The 14,622-nt window shown below is 38.9% G+C and overlaps 1 protein-coding gene across 15 annotated transcripts in view; it reads left to right on the forward strand.

The window, feature by feature from the left end:
- Positions 1-14,622, forward strand: part of LOC100716784 (myomegalin) — a 245,631-nt gene that overhangs the window by 38,560 nt on the left and 192,449 nt on the right. For 12 of the 15 annotated variants that reach the window (XM_063256602.1, XM_063256716.1, XM_063256651.1 and 9 more), the window contains exon 1: positions 12,988-13,407. The exons of 2 other annotated variants lie outside the window; for them this stretch is intronic. In XM_063256602.1, the coding sequence (XP_063112672.1) occupies positions 13,388-13,407 (20 nt within the window). In that variant the 5' untranslated portion in view covers positions 12,988-13,387. One more of the 15 variants, XM_063256619.1, reaches the window with a different exon arrangement.

Consider the following 14,622-nt stretch of genomic DNA (forward strand, 5'->3'; position numbering starts at 1 on the left):
TAATAAACTTGAATTTATATGAACTCTACTGGATACTTTTTAGCATGTGAAAGTCCAATTTCATTATTTAGTTGGTTTTCTGTACTTGTAGGTGTTGTAGCTTGGCATAACTGATGCTGTCTTGTGCTCTGTGTTTGACTCGTGCCTTGTATTTGACCTAGAAGAGTAAAAAATTACTCAGAGTACAAGTCCCATGAGAAAAATAATATGAGCTGCACCCACAAGAAAAAAAAAATAACCTGCTTAACAAAGAAGCAGGATACAGGTGAAACCAAAATTAATGTAAGATTCTAGCTAAATTGCTTTGCAGTTTTCTGCTTTAAATGCCCTATAATCCTCCAGTTCGGGACACTTGATGTGACTCTGAGCAGGGGTCTTTGTGAGTGGTCACTGAGCTCAGCTAATAAAATCCCAGAATTTGTCAATTTGGCTGCTTGGATTCCTGTATTGATTAGGAACCCACTTCAGTAGGTTCCACATCTGCAGAAAATAACTGGGGGGAAATCATGTGTATGTAAACATGTACAGACATTCCCTCCTTGTCATGACTCCCTGAACAACACAACACAGTGTAAACATGATTTCCATGGCATCTGCAGCATATTGGTGCTATAGTTTGGATCTTGAACATCTCACAATGCTTGGGCCTCTGCTTGTGGAACCATTGAGAAGGGTGGGGGAAATTTAAGGTGGGGCCTGGTGGGAGGAAGCTGGCTGGTTGGACATCCTTGAAGAGGATATGGGGATGCCAGCCCCTTCACTCTGCTTCTTGCCCACCAAGAGGTGAATAGGTCTCCTCCACCATATGTTCCCACCACGATTCACTAGTGCTACAGGCCCAAGTTACAGGATAGAGTAACTATGAATGAAAACCTCTGATACCATGAGCTGGAATAAACACTTTTCCCTCTTAAATCAATTATCTCAGGTATTTTGTCACAGTAATGGAAAGTTGACAAATACCATCCGGGTATTATAAACATAATTTGATATGATTTAAAGTATATAGTAGGATACATATAGGTTATATGTAAATATTACATCTTTTATACAAGGGACTTGAGGTGACCAGTAGCACTATAGCCTTCAACTCATGGGGCTTGTGAGACTGTCAAGATCCAACCACTGCTGTAGCCCTGATAGAACGCAGTTGCTGCACTGTGGCGGGGAGGGTGATGACAGCACGGAAGGCACCCTTTGTACTCTCTTGATCCCCCTGCTCATCTGCCTGTTTATCTGTCTTCTTCCTGTGGTATTAGGAATAGAGCTCAGCACCTTCGCACTGAGCTACCTCTCCAGCTTTTATACTTTTAATTATTACTTTGATGCAGAGTCTTTCTAAACTGCTAACTTGTTCAGGCTGAGCTAGTTTGTTGTCCTTTTGTCTCAGCCTTCTGAATGCTAGCACTGTAGGTGTGCAGCACCAAGCCCAATTCAGATTTGGCTTTTGCCCTGAAGCCATTTCTTATTTTGAAAGCTTTCACTTCCTCTGGTGACCGGGGATGAAAAGCAGTTAAGTGTTCAAAGCTAGCAAGTCCTGGCTCTTTTTAATATTTCCTGTAAATTCTGCTCAAAAACTGAATAATATCCTTTCAAGTCCATCTTTTTCTTTTTTTTTTTTTTTGCTTTCAGTGACCATATGTGTGTTTTATTTTTTTTTAAATTTTATTTAAAAAAGAGTAAAGTCAGAAAAAAAAAAACCCCAAAATCAAAAAGCATAAACAACAGCAGATTCAAAACAATAACAATGCGGGTCTTCAAAACAGAATGAAAGAAATTTAACAATGGTTGTTATATTGCATATTGTTCACTTTTTAAAATAAAGAGAAGAATATAAAAGAAAATGTAAAAACAGAAAAGAAAGGTAGAACAATACCGAATTTAAAAAAATTATCATCATAGAATTGCTAGTTGTTACATTTCTCATTGTTGTCTTAAAAAATAGTTGCCAAAGTCACAAAAGCAAAGCATAAATAGTGTCTACACTCAAACATTGATAGTACAAATCTTCTGTTCAGTGTTCCAACAGAAATTCAGTAATATGTCATCTATCTTACACACTGTATCTACTGTTATACTCTTTAGAGCACTTTCCTTCTCTTTTGCTTTCACAGTTTCTATTATACTTTTTGCATACCATTATTCTGTCAATTTTTACTGTTTCTTACACTAGAGAGACAATGTGATATTTACTAGTGTGATCCTTGTTTATTTCACTAATGAGGATATTTTCAAGTTGCCTCCATTTACCTATAAAGGCCTCAAGACCATCTTTTTTACAGCTGAGTAGTATTTCATTATATAAATATATCACATTTTTTTCATCCACTAGGCAGGTGATGGCCATTTTGGTTGTTTCCAAGATTTAGCTATCACAAATTGTGCTGCTATGAACATGGATGCACATACATTTTTGTGCCATGACCTTTTCAATTTTTCTGGGAAAATACTCAGGAGGGAAATAGCTGGATTAAATGGAACTTCTAATCCTAGTTATTTGAGGAATCTCTAAACTGATTTCCACAGTGGTTACACCAGTCTACACTCCTACCAACAGTGGAGCAGTGTTCCTTTTTCTCGCATCCTCGCCAACATTTATTATTAGTTGCTTTCTTGATGGCAGCTATTCTTTCTGGGGTGGGATGAAATCTCAGTGCTGTTTTAATTTGCATTTCTCGAATGACCAGTGATGGTGAGCATTGCTTCACGTATTTATTTGCCATTTGTATATATTTACCTGAGAACTGTGTGTTTCATCTCTGATGCTCATTTTTGGAAAGGATCTTTGAGTTAGGGGGGCTTGAAGTTTTTCAGTTCTTTATATGTTCTGGATATAAGTTCTTCATCTGAGGAACTGTTGGCTAAAATTCTTTCCCTTTCTGTGAGTTTTCTTTTCAGTTTGTTGGTGATTTCTTTTGAAGTGCAAAAACTTTTTAGTAATATGAGATCCCAGTTGTTGATTCTTTGAAATATTTCCTGTGCAATTTGTGTTTTATTCATGAGTTCTCTCCCTATGTCTATGTATTTAGCTTTTTTACCTATTTTGTCTTTCAGTACATTTAGCGTTTCTGGTTTAATATTTAGATCCTTGATCCATTTTGACTTTAGTTTAGTGTGTGGTGATTGGCATGGTCTAGTTTCAGTCTTTGGCATGTGGAATGCCAATTTTTCCAACACCATTTATTAAAGAGGCTATCCTTCTTCCAGGGAACATTTAACCCCTTTGTCAAAATATAAGGTGGCCGAGTGTTTTTGTAGTAGTGTTTACATCTTCTACTCTGTTCCACTGATCCTCAGGTCTATTTCCTTGCCAGTACCATGCTGATTTTATTCCTGTGGCTTTGTAGTATAGTTTCAAGTCAGGAATTGAGATGCCTCCTGTCTTGCCTTTGTTGCCCAGAATCACCTTTGCTATTCTAGGTTTCTTATGTTTCCAGATGAATTTTAGGAATATTTTTTGTAGATCTGTAAGGTATGTTGATGGTATTTTGATTGGGATTGCATTGAATCTGTATAACAGTTTGGGGAGTATGGCCATTTTCACAATGTTGGTTCTTCCTAACTAAGAGCAAGGAATATCCTTCCATTTTATAATATCCTCTTCAATCTCCTTTTTTAGAGTAATACACTTTTCAGCATATAGATCTTTTACATTCTTAGTTAAGTTGATTCCTAAGTACCTGATTTTTAAAGATGCTATTGTGAAAGTCAATATTTCCATAATTTCTCTCTCAGTGAGTTTTTTGTTTGTGTACAGGAATGCTATTGATTTTTGAGTGTTGACTTTGTAGCCAGCTACACTGCTGAATTTGTTTATTACCTCTAGTAGTCTTTTCATGGACTTTTTGGGGTCTTCTATAGAGTACCATGTCATCTGCAAATAGTGATAATTTAACTTCTTCTTTTCCTATTCTTATGTCTTTTATTTCTTCCTCTTATCTGATTGCTCTGGTTAATATTTCTAGAACTATATTGAATAGGAGTGGTGATAGTGGACATCCTTGTCTTGTTCCTGATTTTAGAGTGACAGCTTTCAGTTTTTGCTCATTTAGTATAATGTTGGCTGTTGGATTGTCATAAATATCCTTTATAAGATTGAGGAACATACCATTTATTCTGAATTTCTGTAGGACTTTTATCATGAACAGTTGTTGGACTTTATCAAAAACTTTTTCTGCATATATTGAGATGATCATGTGATTTTTATTTTTGGCTCTGTCAATGTGGTGTATTACATTTATTGATTTGCATATGTTGAACCATCCTTGCATTCCTGGAATAAATCCCACTTGGTCATGGTGTATTATCTTCTTGATGATTTGCTGCATTTTATTTTCCAGTATTTTACTGAGAATCTTTGCATCAATGTTCATTAGTGAGATTGGTCTATAGTTTTCCTTTTTGGTTGGGTCTTTCTCTGGTTTTGGTATCAGGGTAATATCTTCAGGAATGATTTAGGGAGGACTGCTTTTCTTTCAATTTCATTGAAGAGTTTAAGGAGTGTTGGCATTAAATCTTCTCTAAATTTCTTGTAGAATTCAGCTGTGAATCTATCAGAACCTGGGCTTTTGTTTGTTGGTAAGTTTTTAATCATATTTTCAATTTCAGTAGCTGATACTGGGTTATTCAAGATTGTTATATCTTCTTGATTGAGCTTTGGTAGTTCATATGTTTCTAGAAATCTGTCCATTCCCTCTGTGTTTTCCACCCTATATGAATAAAGATTTTCGGATAGGTGTTCATGATCTTTTGAATTTCCATGGGATTTGTAGTAATTTCCTTCTTTTTAGTCCTTATTGCATAGATATGAGTTTTTTCTTTCTTTTTCTTGATAAGGTTGGCTAGAGGTTTATCAATTTTGTTTATCCTCTCAAAAAACCAGCTGATTCATTAATCCTTTGTATTTTTTGTTTCAATTGCATTAATCTCTACTCTAATCTTTACAATTTCCTCTGTTCTATGAGCTTTGGATTTGACTTGCTCTTCATTTTCTAGGAGCTTAAAATGTAGCATTAGGTTATTTATTTGTGCTTGTTCTGTTTTCTTGATGTGACTATTTATTGCTATATATTTTCCTCTTAGGACTGCTTTCATTGTATCCCATAGGTTGCAGTATGTTGTGTCTGCATTTTCATTGTATTGAAGGTATTGTTTTATTTCTTCTTTAATTTTGTCTATAACCCACTAGTTGTTCAGAAGGTTGTTATTTAATTTCCATGTATTTATGCAGGCTCTGCAGTTTTTTTGCCATTGATTTCCAATGTTAGTGCACTATGATCAGATATTATGCATGGGATAATTTCACTCCCTTTGCATTTACTTAAGAATGTTTTTTGACTTAATATATGGCCTGTTTTGGAGAATGTCCATGTGCAGCTGAGAAGAATGTATATTCTGATGTGGTTGGGTGGAACACTCTGTAAACATCCACTAAGTCCATTCATTCACAGGTGTGATTCAGTTCTGTTATTCCTTTGCTGACTTTTTGTCTAGTTGATCTATGTCTTTGTGACAGTGGAGTGTTAAGGTCTACTATTACAACTGTGTTCTTGTGTATTTTGTTTTTCATGTCCATTAGTGTTTTTCTTACATAGTTGGGTGCCCCTGTATTTGGTGCATTTATATTTATAATTGTTAGCTCTTCCTCTTGCAGCTTTCCACTTAGGAGTATGTAGTGGCCTTCTTTATCTCTTTTAATCACTTTAGGTTTGAAGTTCACTTTGTCTTCAAACAGAATAGCTACCCTTGATTTTTTCAGGGTTCCTGTTGCATGGAATACTGCTTTCCACCTTTGACTTTTAGTCTATGAGCTTCTTTTTGAGTCAGATGTGTTTCTTGTATAGAGCTTATAGTGGGATTCTGTTTCTTGATCCATTCTGTCAACTTGCTTCTTTTGACAGATGAACGGAGCCCATTTACATTTGTGGATACCACTGATATGTACTGGCTTGACTTTGCCATATTATGTTCCTGTTGTTGGTTTCCTATTTTCCTCCCTTGTTTAATTTCTTGTCCAGCACAAAATGGTTTCTTTCTGTTCATTTTTATCTCTTTCCAGTATGTCTTTCACTACTCTTTCTAGGATTGGTTTCATAGATATGAATTTCTTCAGTTATTCTTTGTCATGGAAATATCTTGTTCCTCCATTAAATTTGAAAGATAGTTTTTCTGGGTACATCAGTCTGGGTTGAAAGTTGTTTGCTTTTAGGGCTTGAAATACTTCACTCCATGCTCATCTTAACCTGAAGGTTTGTGCTGGGAAGTCTGCTGTGATTCTCATAGGCTTTCTTTGATAGATGAGCTGTGTCTTTTCTCTAAAAGGTTTTAGTATTCTGTTTTTATGCTGTATGTCTGAGATCTCAATTATAATATGTCTGGGTGTAGATCTATGTTGGTTATGACTGTTTGGTTTTCTATACACCTCACTTATTTGTATGTCAAATTTTTTCCCCATGTTTGGGAAATTTTTTTCTATTACTGCTGTGAACAGCTTAGTTATTTCCTTTGCATTGTCTCCTGCATCCTCACTGATGCCTATTAGTCTTACATTGTTTCTCTTGGTGTCATCTTAAAGCTGCTGGATTGTCATTTCATGCTGCTTTGTTGTTTTTATAAGTTCTATCTTTTCATGGTCACTATCTGGGATCTTGTCATCAAGGTCTGAAATTCTATTCTCAGCTTCATTTAAATGGTTTTGTCAGCTTTTAATAGAATTTATTGTTTCTTGGATATCTCTTTGAATTTGTTTCATGGATTCTGCTTGTTTTCTACATTGTTTATTCAAAGTTTCAATCAATTTCCCATGCTCCTGTATTTTGTTTTTCTCTATTTCTTCCCTAGCTATGTTGAGAAAATCTTTTACTAAGGTTGTTATTTCTGTTTTATGTAAGACATTACTTCTAATTTGATTTCCTCTATAGCCTCATGGATTTCTTTACTTCATTTGCTATGTTTTCAGAGATTTCTTGTGTATGACTTTTAAAGTCTTCTGTTTCACTGTCACCTGTTCTTGCACCTGATGGACTAGATGTTTGAGACTGCATTTTGGCTTTTTTCATTTTGTCATTTTCACCTTCTGGGCCACTATCTGATTATTTAATCCCAATAGTCACAACTATTGACAGTGTATGCCCCATACTGTGGTTCACATCAGCCCAACTGTTGGGTACATATTGACCAGTGCTTACCAGGATCCTCTGGTTGGGTGAGGGGCTACCAAGTCTCCTGTCAAACCAGCACCACCAGTCCACTGCAGTTCAAGGTTCTGAGAGGGAGAGTGGGAGCCAAACGTTCACAGCAGTGCTTGGTCTAAGAGATGGGGAGGGTGGCCGAGGGCAGCAGGTTGAATCAGATTGGTGTGGTCCTTCTATGGGTCAGCACACAGGAGGAGCAGGCTGGGTCAACTGCATGGCATCAGTGGCCTGAGCCAGGAAGGAGTATGGCAGTCGCCTTCTTCAGCGGCAGTGGGGAGGGCACTGATGAGGGCAAGTCCGGCACAGCTGCTTGAGCCAGGGCCGAGCTCCGTGTTTTTCCTCCATGTGGCAGGGTGGCCAGTGATGGCTGGGGCACTGAGGCACTCAGGCACACTCAGTGGCGTGAGCAGGTGTGGAGCTTGGTGGCCTCCTCCAAGTCCATCTTTTGCTATCACTTTATCATGATGTGGTGTAAAGAAACTCATTAACAATTTCAAATTTTTGCTTGAGAATCTCTTTAGGCAGATCCACCTAATTCACTAGGCTCATGTTTTTTTTTTTTTTTTTTTTTTTTGGTTTTGTTTTCCACTCTATCAAAATCTATTATTTTTGTAACTTTCTGCCTCTGCATAATGCAAGTCATTCCCCGCCTCCCCCAATGACCTGCATTGGATAGCTTAGCAGCACAGTGCCTACCTGGCAAGTGCAAGGCCTTGAGTTCAGTCCTAGATACCAAAAGAAAACAAAAACCTACATTATTCAGAGGCAAAAATTTATAATATTTTCTTCACTGTCCTTTACAGTCTCTGCAGCAGCCTCTTGAATGTCTTTCCAGCCTTCACTAACACTTTTCTAGAGACCTTTCCAACTTCTGTGGCATCCAGGTATCAAAATCATTGCTATTTGCTTTAGAATTTTTATTATAGCAATACCCCACTCCCAGGTAACAAATTTGGTTCCAATGATCTATTACTAATTATGAACTATGCATAATTTAGCACTTAACATAACAAATATTTTATTATATCATGATAGAAGGAAGTCAAAATCCTAGCACGGTTTAGCAGGGAAGATGTACTCTGTCATGGTCACTCTTAGGCTGCTCAGTTTTGTCCAGCAGATAGAAGACTGCTTGAAAGATGGGCCTGGTGTCTCACTGGAGACTGCTTGACATTGGACTCAACTAAGCCTCTCATTCTCTCTGTGTAATCTCAGGGTCTCTCCACAATGTTTATCTAGCAGTGTTTCTCTTGTTGAGGGTATTTGGCTTCTTATCTGAAAGCTCAGGGTTTCAGCAGAATTCCAAGAGTCTCAAACAGAAGTTGCCCAGCTCCTTTAACAATGACCTAGGCTTGGCAGTTAAACATTGCTTCAGCTGTATTCTATTGGTCAAGTAAATACTCTAGGGCAGCATGAATGAAAGAGAGAACAGTTAAATTCTATCTCTTAATGGGAAAAGTAGCCAAGAAATTGTGATTATCTTTACCACAGACATGGTATCCTTGACCTCAAAATGATTCTTCTCTGTCAGATTTTTTTTTTTAACCCAGTGTTGGCGAGAAGTGTCAGGGACCAAGAAAACACCAGCTGACTAACCAGGTCAACTGAATAAACTTCAGTGATCAGTGAAGGGCAGATAATGGAGACATAATTGTCTTCCTGGCTGAGTATGAAGAGAATGTTAAGTGTTCAGGCTAGGGAAACAGTATGCATAATGATAACAAATGACATTCTGGAACTAAGCTGATTGGTTTCAAACCTCAGCTTTGCCATCTATCAGTTTTATGAAGTTAAGTATTATATTTTACCTCCATGTGTTCCACATTCATTATTTTTGCAATAGAAATAACTAAAGTCAGTGTAACAAGATTACTGTGAGGATAAAAATCATTCTAAAAAAGGATCTATAAAATTGTGTTATATGTGGACACTTTTATTATTGCCTTAGAAGTCATGCAGTGATCCTTATCTAGAGCAAGTCCTGATTACTCAGAATCAAGTTTGAGAGAAAAAAAGGGAGAGAAATTTTTTAAAAAGTAAAGGAAGGGAAAAGTACCACTGAGATATTTTGAGCTGAATAATCAGATGCTGACATCTTATTTTTTGTTCTTATAATCAGTTCATGTATTTTGCAATGTATAATCAGTTGACCAAATCAAGGATAGTACATTCAGGAAAGAACAACAAGACTCACTTATTATTATTTTTAACTTTTTTGATAGTGCATATTGGTTAAATAGATGAATAAACTTCATTTTGGCAGACCAGTACATGCAGATAACATACTTATATTTTAGTTTAATTTATATACACCATTCACTAAGATTATTTAAGTTTTTATTGTAAAAATATGGGAAACATATACTGGGAGTAATATGTGCAATTTTCTTTATAATTATCCCGAGTCTCAGGATGGGAATAAAATATAATATTCTAGAACATGCAGGCTATGCTACACTTACAAATCTCTAAATCTCAGTAACTATATAAAAATATGTTATGCTATACCACACACTGTGTTTGGGTCAACAGGAAGCTCTGATCATAATAGTACCTCAGAAACACAAGTTGATGAAAGCTTCTTCTCAATACATATTAATCTTCAGGGATTAGTATAACATTGGAAATTGATGATGGTCAGTTGTGCTCTGGCTCTTGAAAAATGTTTCTGTTCTACCTAGAAATAACCACAAGAGATTTCCTCTCACATTTCAATGGCTGAAGCAACTTGCATTTGATTGGCCAAAATCTACAACTAATTTTAAAAGGGATGAAGAAGGGTAAAGTTAACAAGGAGAAAAGTTTGATGAAAAGTCAGATAGCATTACAAACAGTAACTGATAGATCAAATTATTTTTCAATAAGTCCTCTCTCTTTCTACATACCAAGAAGACTACATTTATCTTCATTAATGACTTTGGACTTGGCTTTATGACTTTGCTGCATGGAATATGACAGGAGGGAGAGTGAGCAGAAAATGGGAGCAATGTTAGGAGTCTGCCAACTTTCTTGTATTCATGTACTCTGAAAGGACGATTCCTGGAATGATGTTACTTCTTCAGTGTGGATCCTGGAATAAGAGATATATAAACTCCTGCCCAAAGAGTCCCTACTCATTCTACACATTCCTGAGTAAGAAAGAAATAGTTCATGTATAATCCTGAGATTACAGGAATTCTTTTTTTTTCCAAATCCATTTTATTCATAGATAAAAAGAAAAAAAGGCGGGGGGGAAACCTACAACAAAATTTTAAAGTATGTCAATCAGGGGGTAACAGTGGTACATACATTGCGCATTGTCATCCCCAAATCATTTAGGAATTCTTTGTTAAATTCAATTGTTTCAGCAAAAAAGATGACTAGTTCAGTGACTCCACACAGGAGAATTTCATGAAGATTGCCTATTCCAGGTAATGGTTTTCAAGTAAGCTTGTGAAATAGGAACTTAGCCAATTAATGCACTAAGAAACATAAAGTAAAATGAATTGGTGTTAAATTATTTATTTACTAGGTATAGACGTAGCTGAGATATTACAAATTATTTTCCAATTAACTCAGAGGAAAAAAGGATAAATTGTAGTTCTGTTGGGGATATGTAAGATGACATTACAATTCTTTTATTATAACAGTCCCATGCCCAAGAAGTTATCCCAAGAAAACAATTTGTCTTAGTCTATTCCTGCCACTGAACACCTTAGACTGGGTGATTTACAAATGATAGAGATTTCCCCCATAGTTCCTGAGGTTGGTAAATTCATGATAAAAGTGCAGCAGATTTAAGTACCTAGCAAGGACTTGCTCTGTGCTTTTGAGATAGCTCTTTGTGGCTGTGTCCTCTAGACAGGACAAATGCTGTGCCCTCATGAGGCTACAGGAAAGACAAAAGGGATGAGCACATTCCCTTCAACACATTTTACAAGAGTACAGTCCTGTCCCCGAGAGTGCATGATTTTATCATTTCCAAAAAGGCCCCAGCTTTTACTACTATCATACTGTGGTTCCAGCATATGGATTTTGGAAGCGTTCATATATTCAAACTGTAGCATAACTCAAGAAATTCATTAAAGCATTATTTATTAGAGTCAAATATTAGCAACAGTGTAACTATGCAATAATAGTATATTATTAAATTCTAGTTCTAGTGTTATTAAATATTGTAACGTTATTAGAATAATAGATATGAACACTAAAAACATGGACAAGTATTTAATAAGTGAACAAAAGGAAAATAACATACTTACATGTAATTGTATTATAATTATGTAAATCTATATGTGTTATATGTAGAAAATAACTAAATGAATTATGGAGCAACTTAAATATTTGTGCTGTGTTTATATGGGCGAATGTTTTTCTTTTTGAATTTAACACAAAATTGTTTTTGACAATAAGTATAACTTTACTTAAAAAACTAATTTTTTCCTTAAAAATGTACTTTTTTGAATTTGGATTAAAAGATACATTTTTAAGGCTCCAGAAAAGAACTCAACAAACAACATTAGTTTCTATAACTTTCTGTATTTTTACCAAATGTTCTTGAAGACAGTTTTTTTAAAAAGTTATTTTAAAAAGCTTCACTTCTCAGAGTTCCATAGTACTATCATTTCTTGAATGCAATTTATGTCTAGATGTAGACTGTAGACAGTTCCCTTCCACAATTTTATAGTCCATAATTTGATTGAGACACCACTAAATATAGCAACAACTTTGGTATGAAGGACAGAAATCTGACTCTTGTCTTTTTTTTTTTTTTTTTCCTTTAGAAGCAAAAGGACATTCTTTTCAAGACAGGTGGCCTGTGAGCCTTGTCTCAGGGCAGATGGAACCTTAAAGTTTTTCTTGTTAACCTTAGATATAAATTTACTTCTTGGAATTAGAGGATTCTAGACTAGGAACCTTCTAGGTAGCTCCTTTAAACCTTCAAATGCTTGGATGTGTTTTGTTCTCCTATCTTACCCACTGCTATTTTGAACAGTAATTAGAGGTAATACCCAAGAAGTGGGTAGTAAGATGGCAGTTTGCCCCAGTAATCCAGATCCCCACAGTCTCACCCGTGCCCTGGATTGCCCGAGACTCTCCTGAGTCAAACTCCCAGCCTGACTGGAGAGAATAGGCTCACCCTGGAGAAGCCTGGAGGGTCATTTCTTTGGAACTGCAGAGAACCTCCTACCTCTGGGATCCTGCCTTGCGGAAGAGAGCCTACATCTGAGCCTCAGCAAAATCTCTGAGCCTTCTGGGTTCTAAACTTAGCATCTTGCCCAGAAAAAGGCACTGGAAAGCCTTTTGCAAATTTAAAAAAAAGGTCAGTGGCAATGCTAATAATGACAGAGATTAGGTCACTGCATAAAAAGGTTTCAGTTCAGAGCTAAGGAAGAGTTTCAGGTGGTAAGCACTCTAATTATGGAGTGCCTAACTTGATACCTAAGTAGGTGGCATGGGGTGCCATCTCTGAAGGGCCTTTTCTATGACTTTAGTACAGTCACAGGCGACAGTCCAGGTCTTACGAGTTCTGATTGAAAGCTTTCGAGTGTTCTTCTAAGTTCCTCCTCGGGCTTCTGGTAGAGAGAGCCCGGTTGCTGTGGAAACTGGGAAGGAAGGAGATGGAAAACCATGAGATCCGGGGCGGGGAAGAGGGGGTGGTCTGAGATGGAGACAGTTCTTAAGGGTGCAAGATTTTATGAGCACGCCTCCCTTCCTAGGAAGGTCACTGTGCCAGATTAATGCAGAAATAACGTGTCACGTCGCTAGGAAAATAATTGGGTCCCGTGAGCGTCGAGCGTTCAGCCAGGTAACCTGGGGTGGGCGCTGCAGACCTGCGGGAGGGTTCCCCCTGCAGTCCCCCAGTGGGCCGGCTCACTCCGCAGCCGACTCCTTTGCAGCCGGAGCGCGGGGCGTGCTCGCCGGCTGCGCGTCACCTGGGCCGCCCTGCCCTGCCCCGCCCCGCCGCGGTGACAGCCCAGCCGGGCCGAGCCCCGGGCCAGCCGGTGGGGTCTCAGCCTGGGCGCGCCCCGCTGCCCCGGAGGACAGGTCTCCCCTGTGCCGGCCGAGGCTCCCCGCTTTCCCTGTCGCCGGAGCTGGGAGGAAGGAGCTGGGGCTTTCTGCACTGGAGACTCGGGGCGAAGGAGCCTCGTTTTCCCAGGCGGCTTCCACTCCTGGGAGAGGGGCGCCCCGAGAGTGAGGCAAGCGCCCGGAAAATGGAGCGGCCGTGGGCGAGGTAGGTGTGAGCTGCTTTTCGCTCTCTGCGTCCCCGTTCCGGACTCGGGGTTCCTCTCACGCCCTCCTGCCCCCAGTGCCCTGAGGAAGAGGTCGCCCCTCAACACCAGGGGCCTCTGACCGCTTCTGTTTTCGGGTCTGTCTCCTCGGTGCCCACCTGTCCCCGTCCTCCTGCACGCGTTCTGTTCTCTGGTGCTTCTCTTGCTTAGTGAATCTTCCTTACACCTACTCTGGATGTTAAAAATACCCGATGAGGCCGTCTGGAAGTTTTGATAGAAATGTCAGTGTCGTTTCCTAGTGTTGGGGTTCTCCTTTCTATAAACTAGAGGGATCCTTGTAGGTCTTTCCTTAGAGGCACCTTTGATTTCTGTTACTTTGAGCAACATCAGATTTATTCTCCCCCTGCCACGTTCTCCTCCTTGACCTCACCCTCTCCTAGTTACACAAAGGCGAAAGACTGGGTGAGCAGACCCCAGCGACACTCACCTCCAGAGTGTTCCAGTGGAGTAGCCTTGAGAGAGACAAGGAGAAGGAGATCAGAGTTTCCCACTCCCAGGCTGAGTGACATTCTGTCCTTGGGGCAGATTTTGGAGATGCTTGATGCTGATTTTTCCATCCCCATTCCTTCCCTGAAATACACTCTAAAACAAGGCTCCTTTCAGGGCCGGTAAGAGAAAGACTTAATTTTGGTTTGAGGAGGAGTGTGGGTGGGGAGGCTGTATTCCAGGGCTGTTGCCATAATAGCTACTCTTGCACCTCCAGGATTTAGCCTTGCAGAACTGGGTGAGGCCAAAAGAGTGTTCTGTCTCCCAAGACTCCACACAGAATTAAATTTAGGGTTTAACACTTCTTATACAAAAGACTTGGGCCATTTTTGTTGGTTGTTCAGCTTCACAGTGTGAACAGTTTAGCGTGAATTTAAAGTCAGGGCCTAGTGAAGCCTGTGGCATGTTGGCAGAGGCAATGTACTTTGGAGATTTCTGAGTGTTGCCCCTACTTTTGGCCCTTTGCTCCTCTTTGCAGGCCTCTCCTCTTCTAGAGGACTGGGCTGTGTTCAGGGAATCACTCGATTGAAAAACACCATCGAGAGACAGGGAGACTCAAAGCTATGCCCTTGATCCTGGCCAGAGAACCTGGAGAAGATCCTTCGGTTTGGAGAACATGGGAGAGGGGAATCGCTCTTCAAAGACCTGAAGAGGAGTTGGTGGCGGAAGGA

The sequence above is a fragment of the Cavia porcellus genome, unplaced genomic scaffold (assembly GCF_034190915.1).
Source record: "Cavia porcellus strain 051 isolate PalLab524CR breed Dunkin Hartley unplaced genomic scaffold, mCavPor4.1 scaffold_1, whole genome shotgun sequence".
Taxonomy (NCBI): Eukaryota; Metazoa; Chordata; class Mammalia; order Rodentia; family Caviidae; genus Cavia; species Cavia porcellus.